The sequence below is a fragment of the Sebastes umbrosus genome, chromosome 4 (assembly GCF_015220745.1).
Source record: "Sebastes umbrosus isolate fSebUmb1 chromosome 4, fSebUmb1.pri, whole genome shotgun sequence".
Lineage (NCBI taxonomy): Eukaryota > Metazoa > Chordata > Actinopteri > Perciformes > Sebastidae > Sebastes > Sebastes umbrosus.
The window spans coordinates 5,720,582-5,736,812 of NC_051272.1; the positions used below are offsets into that span (position 1 = coordinate 5,720,582).

The window sequence follows — 16,231 nt, forward strand, 5'->3', positions numbered from 1 at the left end:
ATTACACACTGTTTTAAACACACAATAAACAATTAAAATAATCTGTTATTGTTGTTAATCTCTTTTACAGTAACTATTTGTGTAAGAACTAGTATCTGGTAGTAAGTTAATGTGAACTTAATCAGTTATATACCCCATATGTTGACTTTAAGTGTGTGAAATGATGTCATTGTTTCCTATCTACATGCTATTTGTGTGACATTTGCGTGTCATTGTAAAATGTGTACATTTTTTTTATGTTGTTGTTCTTCTTCTTTTTTTAGGTATTTATTTATTTTGTCTTATCTTTTATTTTCTTTGTTTTCTTTGTTAAATAAGTGAAATACATGAAATGTCATATCTCTCTTTCTTTTGAAATTCTGACTAAACATTTCAATATACAATTTAATTATTAATATTGTTAGTCTGTCTGTATGTGTATATATGTATATATGTTTATATGTAAAATTCAATAAAATATTGTTTAAAAAAATATATATACAATAACCAAAAAAGTAATCTGTTATTTTTGTTAATCTCTCTTACAGTAACTATTTGTTTAAGAACTAGTATCTGGTGTTAAGTTTATGTGAATTTAATCAGTTATATGTTGACTTTAAGTTTGTGAAATGATGTCATTGTTTCCTATCTACATGTTATTTGTGTGACATTTGCGTGTAAAATGTCTATACAACAGGAGGACATGGATCAGCCCCAGTGACTGAACTGAACCACAGCATGTAGTTACTGTAAATTAGTCTGTTAAAGAGGAAGTAAGCTACACCACTGTTTGTCATGCTGCCTTAAAGTGCTGTCGGATTTCAAAAATACACTCAACGAATGCGGAAGCTCAAGTAGCTCATGACTCAGAAAGCAGGGATTTAATTCACACATAAACTATGATAGCTGATTTATTGTATAGGTGACGCACATTAAACTGCTAATATCATGTAAAGAATACGCTAAAATAAGTTATTTTTAAGGTTGGCTGTTTTTATGTTTGGAAATCGGAGCTTTTCTAAGAGTACCTGAACGCGTCCTGCTGGTCTGTGCTGTAAACAGACGGTGTGTTCAGGGACGCAGCTGAACTCCGGGTGGATCTGACCAGAACCAGGACTAAACTACACAAAACAGCGATGGTAAGACCGGAAATATTATCTGTATACTTTTAAGAACAATACTATGTACTTTAAGTGAAGTCCATATAGTGTTTGAGTTTGTTTAAGCCTTCTTTAGCTTCACTTTGACCCTTTTCAGAGACAGTTTTACCTGAATGACAAAAAGAGTGAAAGAAAACTTAAAGCAAAAGACACTTGTTGTTGCTGTGAGTCTTATTTAAGCTGCAAAAACGGTCTGTTTGTTCTATTCTGTTACATCCTATTCTACTTTTTTTGTTAAGTTCCGGTTTTGTCGTTCATGCATTATAAATGCAACAAAACCAGCTTATTATTTGCTGTTCACATCAGCAAGTAATAAGCTGTTTTTGTGTGTTTTTTGTGTGTTTATTTTTTCCTGAGGCACTGAAACTAGAAAGTTTCAGAAAGTTTTTTAACAAGTAGGATTAACTGTTTGTTTTCCAGCTCTGAGTGTGAGCATCATCACACAGAAAGGAGGGACCAACCAACTGTATTTCCTTCAAAGTCACACAGCTAGGTGGGTAAATCAATAGAGAGCATCTCTGCTGGTTAATAATATAATTAATTAATAATTAATAAATTATTGTAGTGAGACCATTTTTTTGAAACTTGAACTTCACTGTATAAAATGACCTGTGGTGACCTCTAGGATAATCACCGCCTCATGAAACTTTACAACCACAAACTAAAGCACTAGAGCATTCAGAGACTAGAGACCTAGAGCATTCAGAGGATGGATGGATCAGACTAGAGACCTAGAGCATTCAGAGGATGGATGGCTTTCCTAGCTAGATTGACAATAAGGGGGTTTCTGAGAAGTTTACACAACAGAAACACTCGTCTTTCAGAAAATCTCCAAATGTCAAAAGTTTTTGATCCCAAATCACAGCATGGCTTTTTTCTGTGGTGTTCCTCAAGGTCTTGGTGTCTTAATGTGATATTTTGGAGGGATTATTGATCATTTTGATCAATTCTCAAGTGGTAAAAAATGGTTAGTTTTAGCACCAAATCTGTGTAACAAATTTATCAGTATGAGTTTCTAATGGTCAATATTGGCATCAGTACTTTTGAATTAAAGCATCCTATATATACGCAGTGATGGAAAGTACATTAACCCAATCACTGTACTTAAGTGCAATTTTGAGGTACTTGCACTTTACATGAGTATATTCCATTTTCTGCTACTTTATATACTCCAGTACAATTCAGAGGCAAATATTTCACTTTTTACTCCACTTTTATTTGATAACTTTAGCTACTTTGTAGATTCAGATTAATAATACAAAATATAGGCTATTCAACAACTAAAATATGACGTCATATTATAGATTATGATAAATCTATTGATCCATGGAGGGAAAACTACCCAGCAGATGAATTATATGAAGTAGTTTAGGGCTGCGATTATTTTCATTGTCCATTAATCTGTCGATTATTTTCTCGATTAGTTGTTTGATCTATAAAATGTCACAAAATGGTGAAAAATGTCAAACAGTCCAAGATGACGTCCTCAAATGTCTTGTTTTGTCCACAACTCGAAGATATTCAGTTTACTGTCAGAGGAGTAAAGAAACCAGAAATATATTCACATTTAGGAAGCTGGAATCAGAGAAAATAGACTTTTGTTTCTTAAAGAATTACTCAAAGCGATTGTCAAAATAGCTGGCAATTACTTTAATAGTTGACAACTAATCGATTAACTGTTAAAATTAGCCCCACATTTACCAGCTGCAACATTAAAGTGAAGTACACATGAATGCATCACTAATTATAATCCAATAATATAATATATTCTGAAATGGGCCATTCTGCATTATGAATACTTTACTTTTGGTAGTTTTAAGTACATTTTAATGCCAGTACTTATGTACTTTTACTTAAGGAACATTTTTAATGCATGACTTGCACTTATAACAGAGTATTTCTACACTGTAGTATTGTTACTTTTACTTAAATACATGATCTGAGTAGTTCTTCCACCTCTACCAATACCTGATATCTTGTGTCAAGAGCCAATATTTATACAAGAAAAAACTTCCCCACTGAGACCAGAGTACAGATATTTGTTCAGGACTAGCAGCTCCCTAAAGAGAGTAACTACAGCACACAGGCTGAGGAATTTCTAAACCTTTATTTGTATTATTAATTTTTCAATCTCAGCAAATTAGATAATTCTAACAGAGTCAAACTACTGTCCTGTAAGCTCTTAATAAGTCATGTAAGTTGGATGCTTTCCTAACATGCGTTGCGTATCTAGGTCCTCTCCTGAGTCCACAATGGCCACCCTCGAGGACGGGGGCATAAACACCTTTGGCCGGGAGCTGCCAGCCATGTTTGATGGCGTGAAGTTGGCGGCGGTGGCCACTGTCCTCTACATCATCGTCCGCTGTCTGAACCTGAAGAGCACCACATCGCCACCGGAGACCATCTACCAGGACACACCGCTCAGCCGCTACCTGTTCAAAACCTGCCCGTTGCTGACCAAAGAGTGAGTGTTAATTATTATATACTGTAGTCACAGTTTTAAAGACTTAAGTTGCACCTTGCACTGGGACATTAGATGACCAATTTGAGTCTCGATCACCTGAGAATATGCGTCACATACCTACAAGTAGACTTCTATCTTACAACCACTGACATTAATGACTCAGACTTGACCTGGAGACTCTCTGGGGTTGTAGGGTTGACTATTGGTGCTTTTACAAAATATTTGTACAGTGAGATGTTCGATAAATAATAATCAATAATGTGGATGAAATGACTAACTCTCGTAAAGGCAAATAATAGAACAGCTATAACAGTCTGGTAAAGACATGACCTTGGACTTGTGACTCGACTTGGATTTTTTTTCTACTCATTAATGTGTTTAACCCCCTAAATATTTCTGCACACTGGGGTCCCTAAACAGTCTTGTAATTACATAAATTGGGTATCACTGTAAAGTTGAGACTCTTGTGGATCCAATGAGCCCAACTGTATTCATGTGTGATGATGTTAGTCCCCATAGGAGACATTTCATTGTAGTGAGACCATTTTTTTTTAAACTTCATCTCACTGTATAAAATGACCCATTGGTGACCTCTAAGATAATCACAGCCTCATGAAACTTTACAGCCACAAACTAAAGACATAGAGCATTCAGAGGATGGATGTCTTTCATAGTTAGATGACTATAAGGGGGTTTCTGAGCAGTTTACACAACAGAAAGCGCTCGCCATGTGATCACCGAAAAATACAATTCTTGCAGAAAACTCCAAATGTCAAAAGTTTTTGATTCCAAATCACAGCATGGCTTTTTTATATGGTGTTCCTCAAGGTCTTGGTGTCTTCATGTGGTATTCTGGAGGGATTATTGATAATTCTTATCAATTCTTGAGCGGTAAAAAATAGTTAAATTTAGCATTAAATCTGTGTAACAAATGGTATTAACCCAAGAATTGTTGCAACAACTTATGAGACATAATAGAGCATGGGGATGGCCATCATGTACTTCTATCATAATGTTCTAAACCCTTATATACTTTTACAATTTATTTTAATTAATTAATTCATGTTTATTTCTGATTTATGACTAGAACAATTTGACACACAGTGCTCAGCTGCATCTCAAATTAATCTTCCGGTTCCCAGCTTCCAGATGATGTACACCACTTCTATGTGACATCTACTGCTGACCTGCTATCTCCCCCTAAAGACCCCCTGTACCCCCCTAAAAAAGACAAAAACGGATCTATTGTGGATCTCAGAGGTTTGCTGCTTGCATATGGATGAGCTGTATGTTGACTTGCTCATACAGTACATCCTGTGAACTTGAGATTCATTTCAAAGACCCACTTGAGACCCAGTTATTTCTAACACATTTACAGTACATGGGAATAAAGTGTCTAGAGTTACATGATTTGGTGGTATGAAAATGTCAAGCACTAATAAGCAATCTTCTCTAGCTCAGAGTTTTAATCCAACTGATCTGGCTGGGCTGGACAGTTAAATGACTGGCGGTGCCTGTAGATTTGTCTGCCTCCTCCTATAGTTGGAGTGGTATGTGTGCCCGTCTGTAGCGTGATAATCTGTGCTGAAACATCTTCAGGGTGGAGTTTACAGCTGTGATATGTAATATGGGGCTCGTCCTTCCCTTCAGATACATTCCTCCCTTGTTGTGGGGTAAAAGCGGACATCTCCAGACGGCCCTGTACGGCAAGATGGGACGTGTCAACACGCCAACGCCCTGCGGTGTCCGCAAGTTCCTCCCAATGCAGGACGGGGCCACGGCGAGCTTTGACCTGTTTGAAGCACGTGGAGACCACAGCACAGGAGGTCAGTGGCAAATGCTGGTTTGGATTTACTGCATGTTTAGGATTTAAACTACTGGTCTTCTGTCTTTCAGAACGTCTTATTTGATGAAGATAACACTGATTATTGTATAATTGTCCTGTCTTTTATGTGCTTTGATTGGATCGAGCAGCTCATACTACAGTACAGTATGTACGAGCAGGAGGTCCACTAATGAAATCCCAAGAGCGAAAATGCCATGCATCTCAGAAGCCAATTAAATCAACACACACACATACACACATAGCATCCACTTTTACGCCCACACATGACTCCACTTTGTCTGTGTTCCCTCTTGTTTGTGTGTGTGTATGTCAGATGACATTACCATGGTAATCTGCCCTGGGATCGGTAACCATAGCGAGAAGAACTACATTCGGACCTTTGTGGATCACTCCCAGCGGCAGGGTTACCGCTGCGCCGTCCTCAACCACCTGGGAGCCCTCCCCAACATGGAGCTCACCTCGCCCCGCATGTTCACCTACGGTAAACATCACATGGTAGACTTATGATTACAGGTTTGATCACATGTTACAGTTCAAACCATAATGGGGAAGTTCACTTATTATTGCGTATTTGATGTTGGTTCACTAAATTTAGGAGAACTACTGTAAAATTAGGGGAAGCAAAACAAGAAACGCAAAATGAAACAAAACAGGTTTCAGTCAAAGTTGCAAAACAGAAACACAACGAGAAATAAAAACTGTATTTCAGAAACTTTTTATCGAATGTAAAACTTAAAGGGAGATCCCATCTGAGTTCTGTTCCGTTTTTTTCACATGGAAACTCAGCCGTTAGCAAAAAGCAGTGATTTAGGTTACCACAGTAAGCTAATCAATAAGGTTATGAATAAGTCAAAGTTAGCTGTAAGTTTGGAAAGAACTGAAAGGCTTAGTTCGTATTTTTGAAGTGGTGTTGTACGTATACTCCCGCGTTCTGCAAGGTAAAATTACTGTTTTTGTGAATGTAGTCTGGTGGCACTGAAGAGAGCGATATAACGGCTTCAGTTCGGATTTGAATACATAAGGAACACCACTGGAAAGCTACAGAATAATATAAAACCTAAAAAAATAAATACAAATAAAACTAGAATTACCGCCTCACGGTCGTATGCCTCCGCCAACCAGTCAAGTTGTAGTTGACATCCATGTCTGTCCAAAATGTCATCACTTCATCATTTTATCCTATCAGACATTTCTGTGAAATTGTCATAATTGGCATGTGGATTCTTGAGTTATGGCCCACAAATGTGTTTTGTGAGCTCACAGGGACCTTTGACCACTAAATTCTAATCAGTTCATCTTTGAATCCAAGTGGATGTTTCTGCCAAATTTGAAGAAATTGTCTCAAGGCGAGATATCGCATTCACGGAATGGGTTGGACATGAGGTCACACTGACCTTGACCTTTGACCTATGACCTCCAAATTCTAAACAGTTCATCCTTGGGTCCAAGTGAACGTTTGTGCCAAATTTGAAGAAATTCCCTCCTGGCGTTGTTGAGATATCGCGTTCACGAGAATTGATCGGACGGACAACCCGAAAACATATGCAATCGCCGGCGAGGAGGCATATCGATGGACCCGCCCTTTAAGTATTTATCACTACACAGTTGTAAAAGTGTCTCTCTTTCATTCAGGTTGTACCTGGGAATATGCGGCCATGGTGAACCACATCAAACAAGCTTTTCCTCAGACACTGCTGGTGGTCGTGGGCTTCAGTCTGGGGGGAAACATCGTCTGTAAGTTCCTGGGTGAGAACCCATCCAACCAGGACCGAGTGCTCTGCTGTGTCACCGTCTGTCAGGGTTACAGCGCCCTCAGGTTAGTACAATGAAGGACTGGATATGACTAAAAAATGCACTGGGTTGGTCAGGTGTTTCTCCTACCTGACTGTATGCATACATTTTTGTTTGCGTAGGGCTCAGGAAACATTCCTTCAGTGGGATCAGTGCCGGAGGCTCTACAACTTTGTGTTGGCGGACAACATGAAGAAGCTCATCTTGCAACACAGGTGGAGAAACACAACAACAGTTTCTACAGTTAGAGATGTGTTACTGTTAATCCCTTCAACTCTATGACATTTTATCATACATAAATTGCAGCATTGCTTTATTCTGGTGTGTATGTCAGAGAGCAACAAGATAAAGTTTGGACCTTGCTTTCTCTCAGCTGTATTGAGTTATTTCTCTACAACTGTAGTTCTCAACCTGGAGGTCGGGACCCCCATCGGAGTCACAAGATCATTTACAGGGATCACCGGATGGTTGTGTAGAAAAAAAATAACATAACATATATTAGACTATGGGATGTTTTTTTACATTACATTGCCTGTAGCAGTGATATAATTTGCATTAGAATAGATTTTATTGAGTGTGTTTGTGAGAGTCAAAATGTGCATGCACATGATTTTCTGATGGGGGATTTCCCCCAGGTCAGGGGGAGAGAAAAAGTCACAAAAAACGCATACAAAATTCACAGTGCCTGGAGCACAATGGACAACGCCTCAGTGTTAGCTGTTAAAACTAAACAAAAATGTCATCACAAACAAAGCATTACTTATTTAGCCTACATTTATTAATCAGAACAGTCACAATAATCCCTCAAAATCAGCCGGGGGAGGTGCGTAGAAACAGCTTTTTACTCTGTTCGTAGGGGTCGCGAACACCCGCCTGATTATTCTGGGGGGTTTTGACTCAAAAAGGTTGAGAACTGCTCTACAACACATGAATTGATGCAGTGGATTTATGCAGCAAGAAAGTTGGTGACAACACACCAAGATAAACATCCATAGGAGGTGAAATATAAACAAGAAATCTGTCCTAGACGCCAGCCAGATGCTGAAAAATGAGGCTAATAGTGTTAATTCCTTCAGCTATGACTGGCTGAAGCCTTTGACATTGTTAGACAGGCTTACCAGCCAAACAGAGATTTAGCTTTCTGCCCTGATTTGTCTGAATACCTTTGTTGTGTTGTTCAACAGGAGCAGTCTGCTTAGCCTGAACTCCACCAACATAGGTGACGCAGACATCGGCCGACTGTACGCAGCAACGTCTCTGAATCAGATCGACGACAGCATCATGAGGTGGGTGGAGTTTATGTGGATTTATATATTTTGATTCGGCTGCTAATGGTCGCCACGAACTCTAGAAGCTCTTATCTCTGTCACTTATGTTATCACACGATTTGTACTTCAGGAAGTTTCACGGCTACAGCTCGTTGAAGGAGTACTACGAGAAGGAGAGCTGCGCGCACTACATGCACAAAGTGAGTGTGTAGATGTTTGTACAGGAAGCTTGATAGATTTACTTTGATATACTGCTTATATTAATACTACTACTACTACTTTATCCTCTACTATGCCTTCAGTAACTACTGTGTCTACTACTGTATTACTAGTCTTACTGTTAATACTTCTACTTCTACTGCAACTACTGGTACTACTATCACTACATCTACTGCTTTTACTGCTGTTGATACTACTACGGTACTTCATCTTTCACTAGTAGCTCCCCTCTATTACTTTTCGAGACTACTAATGGTGCTAAGCTTTATATTACTCTGTGACTGCTACAGGTACAGTGTATGGAGTCATAGGAGTGTCATAATACAGAATAAATCTGTAAAAGAATAAGAAAATAAGTGTGGAAATATAAAAAAGAATAAATAAAAGAATACATAAGTAAATAAAAAAATTGGAAATATAAAGAGAAATAAATAAAAGAATAAACAAGTAAAAAAGGAAATGTGGAATTAAAAAGATAAATAACTAAAAGAATAAATAAGGAAATAAGGAAATGTGGTATTATAAAGATAAATAACTAAAAGAATAAATAAGTTAATACATAAATGTGGAAATATAAAGAGAAAAAAATAAATTAATAAGTAAATGCGGAACTATAAAGACAAATAACAAAACATGAAAGAATAATTATAGGCATTTTCATTTATTTTTACATTTAGTTGTCAATTTATTTCTGTATATATTTCTGTATTCTAAAAATGTTTTAGTTTTTTTTAAAAAAAACATTTATATTCTTTTACAGATTTATTCTTTATTATGTCACTCCTATGATTCCATATTGTTACTGCCTGCTACTGCTTCTACAACTACTATCACTAGAATATACTAGTACAGCTTTGACACCTTGTCTCTTAACCAGGTCTATGTGTTCTCAATGGTTAAAGTTAAAGTAGTTAAAGTAATATTTTGACATCACTCTCATGTCTTTGCGTTAAATATGGAGTTAGACAGTGGGATTTAGCTTAGCTTAGCATAAAGACTGGAAGTAAAGGGGCAAAGAGCGAGCCCGGCTCTGTCCAAAGCTCAAAAGAACTACATCCCAGCACCTCTAATGCTCTCTAGTTAACAACACATTGTATCTTGTTTATTTAACCGTAACACAAAAGGAATTTAAAAGGGACAGTTTGTGGTTTTAGAGGAAGTTACACGGTGTAATTTAACTATTTCTTTACAATAAACCGTTTATCCAGTGGCACAGTATTCCTGCACAGTGTCTTTGCTGCTTGGTTGCCTAGCAACCTCACTACCCCCCCAAAACCACAAACTGTCATCTTCAGTCTTGATGCTAAGCTAAGCTAATTGCCTGCAAGCTCTAGTGCCAGACTTAAAGCACAGAAACAAGAGTGGTCAAACTGTTCTTTTTATGAATGAGTGATTGTGAATGGTACAAATAGTGCTATTGCCTCTACACCTACAGTACTACACTGACTATCCCACTACTATAACATCTACTATTACTACTGCCGCTGCTGCTGCTGCTCATAAAGTCATTCAGAAACAAACTGTTGTTCTGTCTCCAGGTCACGGTGCCTCTCCTCCTGGTAAACTCCTCAGACGACCCACTAGTCCATCAGTCACTACTGGATATTCCACGCACGCTCGCGGGTTTGTGTTAAATAGACAAGATTCTTTCATCAGTGGTAGATAATTAGAAGTATTTGCGATGGTGTCGTTAGCTATAATATATCACTTTGGTCATGATGTATACCGTAGGCTGTATATGAAGATGGACGGCATGACGGCTCCTCAAAAGTGAAGCCAAAACATCTGGAAATGACGTCCATATCTCAAGATGGCAGGTCCCGTATCTGGGATATTTTGGCTTCGCTTTTGAACAGTGGGAGGAAGTGGAGACACATCGTCCATCTATATATACAGTCTAAGATGTAGAGTAATTAATCAGTTATAATAATATCGAATATTTCATGTGTTTTATTTCTTTAATTTCTGACAAATCTCTTTCCATACTCTTAATGTATTGATCACCCATCTGTTTTTTTAGTCTCTTCATATCAAATTTTTTATATTTAGAGAAGGATAGGGCGTTAAGAGGAATATCTTCACTATCTAGTTCCATCTCTCGCCACCTAGTTTTCCTTCTATCTTGCATCCATACTCTCACAGCTCTTACTTGTGCCGCCTGATAGTAGGCTCGCAAATTTGTTAGGTCAATAGACCATCCATTTCTTTTGGCAACTTCAGACATTTTAATTTTAATTCTCTGTTTCCTACCCTTCCATAAAAATGTTGCTATGAAAGTACCATTACTTAAAAGTACTTTAGGGGATATAGATGGGTAATATTAAAAAAAAAAAAACAACAGTATTGGCAATATGTTAATTTGCGCAATTCTCACTCGCTCCCAAAGGGAATAAGGAGTATTCAATATTATTCAAATGGATTTAAAGTAAACCTGACACAAAAAATAATTTGGCTAATCTTTATGTTAAAGTCATCTTTATAATAACCAAAAAAAAACTGTTTTGATAGAAAAGCCTTCATCAGAGTCTCATGATTAAGAGACAGAGGCTGCAACTTTCAACACTGCCTTAGTGGACCAATCAGAAAATAGGTGGCATATAAAGGCAGCATATAATAATAAAACGGTAATGTTCATACCTTATGTAAACAGTCAAAGGGGAAGTATGCAGTATGATCTCATTCCTCTACTCATCTGATTATGCCATAAAATGCGGAGGAGTGAACTGTTGCTATGACGGCTCATATTTTGTTTTGAATGTTTGGCGTGTTTCCTAGAGAATGAACAACTACAACAGTAAAACATTGTCCTCGCTGTGACACAAGCTGAGACTAGTGTAGAGAGCGAATGCACCCGTTGTCCTTTCTCTCCTCTGGAGCCGGACACTGGAGCCGGAGTCTTAAGTGTTGATAAAGTCTTGTCGCAGCTATCTGCTCAACACCGCCCAGCCCAGACAGTCCTGTTGAATTTTTCAGGGCCATGTGATACGACTAGGCTGTTGGATTATATATAGAGAGAGAGCAGTGTGTGTGCGTGTGTGTGTGTGTGTGTGTGTGTGTGTGTGTGTGGACCAAGCCTGTTGCCTTGTCTTGCCTCGCTAGGTCACATGCACTGGCCCCTACATGTGTAAATCAGTGTGAGTAATGACTTAAACCTTGACAAGTAAAATTCTAAACTTGTCCTCAACTATTCTTTACATACTTCCCTTCATTTCTAGCTGCGACACAGTTGTTATTAGTTGTACAAGTTCCAACTAAGAATGGTCGAACAAATGCAAAAGCCACAACGCAAATGCAAAAGCCGCAAAGCGAATGCAAAATCCACAATGTTAATAAAAAAGCCACAATGCAAACGCAAAAGCCAAAACGCAAATGCAAAAACCAAAACGCAAATGCAAAAGCCGCAAAGAGAATGCAAAAGCCAAAACGGAAATGCAAAAGCCGCAAAGCGAATGCAAAAACCAAAACGCAAATGCAAAAACCAAAACGCAAATGCAAAAACCAAAACGCAAATGCAAAAGCCGCAAAGAGAATGCAAAAGCCGCAAAGAGAATGCAAAAGCCAAAACGCACATGCAAAAGCCACAACGCAAATGCAAAAGCCGCAAAGCGAATGCAAAAGCCACAACGCAAATGCAAAAGCCACAATGCAAATGCAAAAGCCGCAAAGTGAATGCTAAAGCCGCAACGCGAATGCAAAAGCCAAAACGTAAATGTCACCGTAAAAAACGTGTTAAGGTTGGAGAGAGTGTGTAGGTAGTGTAGAGTAACAGAAAGGGAAAGGAGGACGGCGTATTTCTGTGTGGAAACCGAACATCAGTTACCTCCACAAAGCAGGAGAGTTTAATTATTTACCTTCACATTGACAAGATCAGAGTGACTTTAATTACCAAATGACTGGAAACGCTTAACCAGGGAAAAGATAGTGACACAATGAAGCGCAAAAAAAGTTGCAACCTCTCAAACAACTCAGCAGTTACTCTCAAGATATTTCTGCTGTACAGTCTTTACCAGCACTGTCTATTCCTGTGACTGTGCCAACCAGTGTCCCCCTAATCCCAAAATATCCTTTCACCTTCCTGTTGATGTTTTGAAATTCAATCTCTGCACGAGTTCACAGTCTTGTGCAGGGTCTAAACTGTTAGATGCTATAAAATCTGAGTTTATCTTTGCCAAAATTCCTTAATTGTCACAATTTATTCATTTTATTAAGGCTTCCTATGCTCTGAGTCATATTGTACAGTTTGATGAATATGATTTGTTGGATCTAGTTGGTGAACTTAGACTTTACACGTATGAACTAATATCATGTTTGGCTCTGATGATTAGTACAAACTAGCCCCAACTTATTTTCCTGTTACAGATACTTCCACTATGTTTCAACCAGGCAGAAAGTGAAGCCAATGCTGAAGTGCCCTTAACTTGTATTCTTTCTAACAGCCAGCAGGGGGCGACTCCTCTGGTTGCAACAAGAAGTCTGATTGTATAGAAGTCTATGAGAAAATGAGCCTACTTCTCACTTGATTTATTACCTCAGTAAACACTGTAAACATGAGTTTATGGTCTCAGTCGCTAGTTTCAAGTCTTCTTCAATACAGCATGATGTTCATTTAGTAAATTATGGTCCCATTTAGAGTCAAACAGACCATAAAGCAGGGGATGCTTTAGGGCGTGGCTACCTTGTGATTCACAGGTCGCTACAACGGCGGTGTCCGGTCTGAGAGTTGTCCGTGTTTTTGTCTTACAACTTTAACCCTTTCACAGTGTGTTTTCAGTTCATGAAAGTTAATTCAAACCTTTTCGGGCGCCTAAAAATGTCTTATTCAGCTTTTGGTTGTACTTAGCTCCACCCTCTCTTGGTATATAGTCCCCTTATATTTAGTCTATGATTAAAACAGCTGTTTGGAAGTATGAATGGGCTGGCACTAAACTAGGTGTCATACTTTAACTGCTGAGTATCTTACCTCTCCTTCTATCTGTAGAAAAAATGCCGAATGTGATATTCGCCCTGACCCAACACGGAGGCCACCTGGGCTTCTTCGAGGGAGCCGTGCTGTTCCCTCATCCCCTCACCTGGATGGACAAGGTCATAGTCGAGTACACCAACGCCATCTGCCACTGGGAGAAGAAGCAGCCGGCGTGCAGAGGAGCAGCCACCAGGACATGAACTCCTGCCTGCAGAGCACAGGGGTGACACTCAGTGGGTAACATGCTGTACCTAGACAAGTCTGGAGACAAAACAATAGACCAAAACATACACACTCTGTATTTGCTCTACTTGAGTACTAATGGCACTTAAAGTTGAGGAAGTAATTCTGGGAAATGTAGGAAGTCACTGAAATGGATCAGTAAAGGCTAAGTTGAAGCGGGTAAACTGAAACACATAAGATACCTGAAAATGTAACATGACTCCATGGTGAATCGGTCCTTCCTCTTGTTCCCAGTTAACCTCCAGTGTAACACGAGTTCACCCTCTGCTGGTTTTTGGCAGCTGCTGCTTCTTCTTGAGTCTGGAAAGCAGAGTGATATAATTAGTGGGGAGGGAGACGTACTGCAACCAGAGGATGACCTTTGACCTGCATGTAGAAAAGTGTGTTTTTCTACATGAAAACTTTCCTAGAAACTCAAATATTCATAAATCAGTTTACAAAAAAATTAGACAACTCAATCATTATAAAAACTGGATATTCATCTTAGTGTGAAGGACACTAGTGTGAAGCCTTGAAACCTTTAACCATAAAATACTTTAACACATACCTGAAGACCCACGAAGCATGTTATTATCTATTTAAAAAGTCTTTCAGAATTTAACTTGTTAAGTTCATATGTAAGTGCCTTAATATAAATGTAAATCTGCATAGATTTGGTTTCTCAAGAATCACTGAGCTACCTCTGATTAGCAGCAGTATGACATGATTTATAGTTTACAGTGGGGATTTCCAGCTGTTGCTCAACATAACGTCTGTCGTGTTCAGTCAAACTGTAAATTTAATTTCCTTAATATGGATATAATATGACCTTTTTTTTTCCATTGAAGAACCAGTGTGTAACGTTTAGGGAGATCTAAGGGCAGAAATGGAATATAATATTAATAAGTATGTTTTTTTTTGTGTATAATCACCTGAAAATAAGAATCGTTGTGTTTTCGTCACCTTACGGAGCGTTCCATCTTCATGGAGCCGGCCGCCATGTTTCTACAGTAGCCCAAAACGGACAAATCAATCACTGGCTCTAGTTTCAGTCGGTTGCAATCTGCAACCGACTGAAACTAGATGCCGCCAAGTCCGACACACTGTACCTTTAAGAGAAGTTTGCTGTTTTATTGTAGGACAAATGTGTTAAATAACAACCAGTTTGGTTTATTTATATATATTGAGGCATAAATTTGACCCTTGTTTTTTATTTTGTATTTCCATTGTGTGCGGTGGACCATCAGCTGTTATTGTTGCTGCTGACCTTCACAATAAAGGAATCAGGGTGGCAGGTTTTTAAAAAGTTAGAGAGGTATAAAAATGCAGACAGACAATCCAGAGAATTAATATAGCTGCAAACAACTATTGTCTATGTAAAAATATAGAGGAGTTATGTCTACCTGAGCAGAGAATAAAGTCACTCTCCCTCTGTGCTTTGTTGACATAACCGGGCCGGCCGTGCATGCTTTTTAGTGCATGTGAGCGTGCCCCATTGGCTAGCTCTCAACCGCCACTCTGCACTGCTCTCATACGGCGGTTACAGCTGATAACGCCTACCCTCCGGTTCCCCCTCAGGTTATCACTGTTGACACTCTGTCAACAGTGTTGCCGTTGTTTTCACTGTTAGCGTTGTTAGCGCTGTTATCACCGTTGGCTGCGAGCTGCCGGCTCAGCCGTTGCCATGTTGCGGAGGCAATATAAATGCTCCCAATCTGGCATTAGCACCGTTAATGATTTATTTCTAACACTCCTGTCTGTGTTGTTGACTGGAAATACGGACACTTAATACAAACTAGCGTTAACATTGTACTGCTCCAGGTCAAGCTTGTCCCATTCCATGAACTGCTGTAATAGCATGAGGATGGTCAGACGGGTTCATTTCCTAAAATGCTGCTGTTAATTCTGTCAACAGAATATGTCCTTTATTATATTATAATTTAGGACGCAAGATGACTGATCACAATAGAGCCGGGTCAAACTGTGTTGACCAACACTTTGAACAGAAAGGAGATAAGAGAGAGCAAATGGGACACAAACAGTAAGCGTGTTAAATAAGATATCCTATTGTGGACTCATTTTATGCACTTACCAAACAAATGGACCAAAGCACTCTTCACTTTTCAATAAAATTAGCTCAACTTTTGTACTTTTAATGATTCTGCTGCATTTTTTTGGCCACATGTGTTTCCATGGCTTTGGCTCAAATACAAGTCTCATATTAGACATTACTTTGCACAAGGGCTAATTAATATGTTTCATAAGTGGCCAAGGTTATTTGGGGATTGTTTTAAGCTGCTTATTGCTACATACTGGATG

The 16,231-nt window shown here is 38.7% G+C and overlaps 1 protein-coding gene across 1 annotated transcript; it reads left to right on the forward strand.

Moving 5' to 3' along the window:
• The first annotated feature begins 834 nt into the window (after positions 1 to 834).
• Positions 835 to 14,381, forward strand: LOC119487162 (monoacylglycerol lipase ABHD2-like). Its single transcript, XM_037767827.1, has 11 exons — positions 835 to 1,118; positions 1,560 to 1,632; positions 3,373 to 3,603; positions 5,254 to 5,429; positions 5,763 to 5,930; positions 7,082 to 7,265; positions 7,363 to 7,455; positions 8,425 to 8,526; positions 8,639 to 8,708; positions 10,266 to 10,350; positions 13,706 to 14,381. Exons 3-11 carry the CDS (start codon positions 3,392 to 3,394, stop codon positions 13,888 to 13,890), a joined length of 1,275 nt encoding a protein of 424 aa, XP_037623755.1. The 5' UTR covers positions 835 to 1,118; positions 1,560 to 1,632; positions 3,373 to 3,391; the 3' UTR covers positions 13,891 to 14,381.
• Positions 14,382 to 16,231: the final 1,850 nt, after the last annotated feature.

Coding starts and splice junctions, on each gene's coding strand:
- LOC119487162 (XM_037767827.1), top strand. CDS start 3,392: ATGGCCACCCTCGAGGACGGGGGCATAAACACCTTTGGCCGGGAGCTG. Junction 5,430..5,762: donor TGGAGACCACAGCACAGGAG/GTCAGTGGCAAA, acceptor TGTGTATGTCAG/ATGACATTACCATGGTAATC. Junction 7,266..7,362: donor CAGGGTTACAGCGCCCTCAG/GTTAGTACAATG, acceptor TTGTTTGCGTAG/GGCTCAGGAAACATTCCTTC.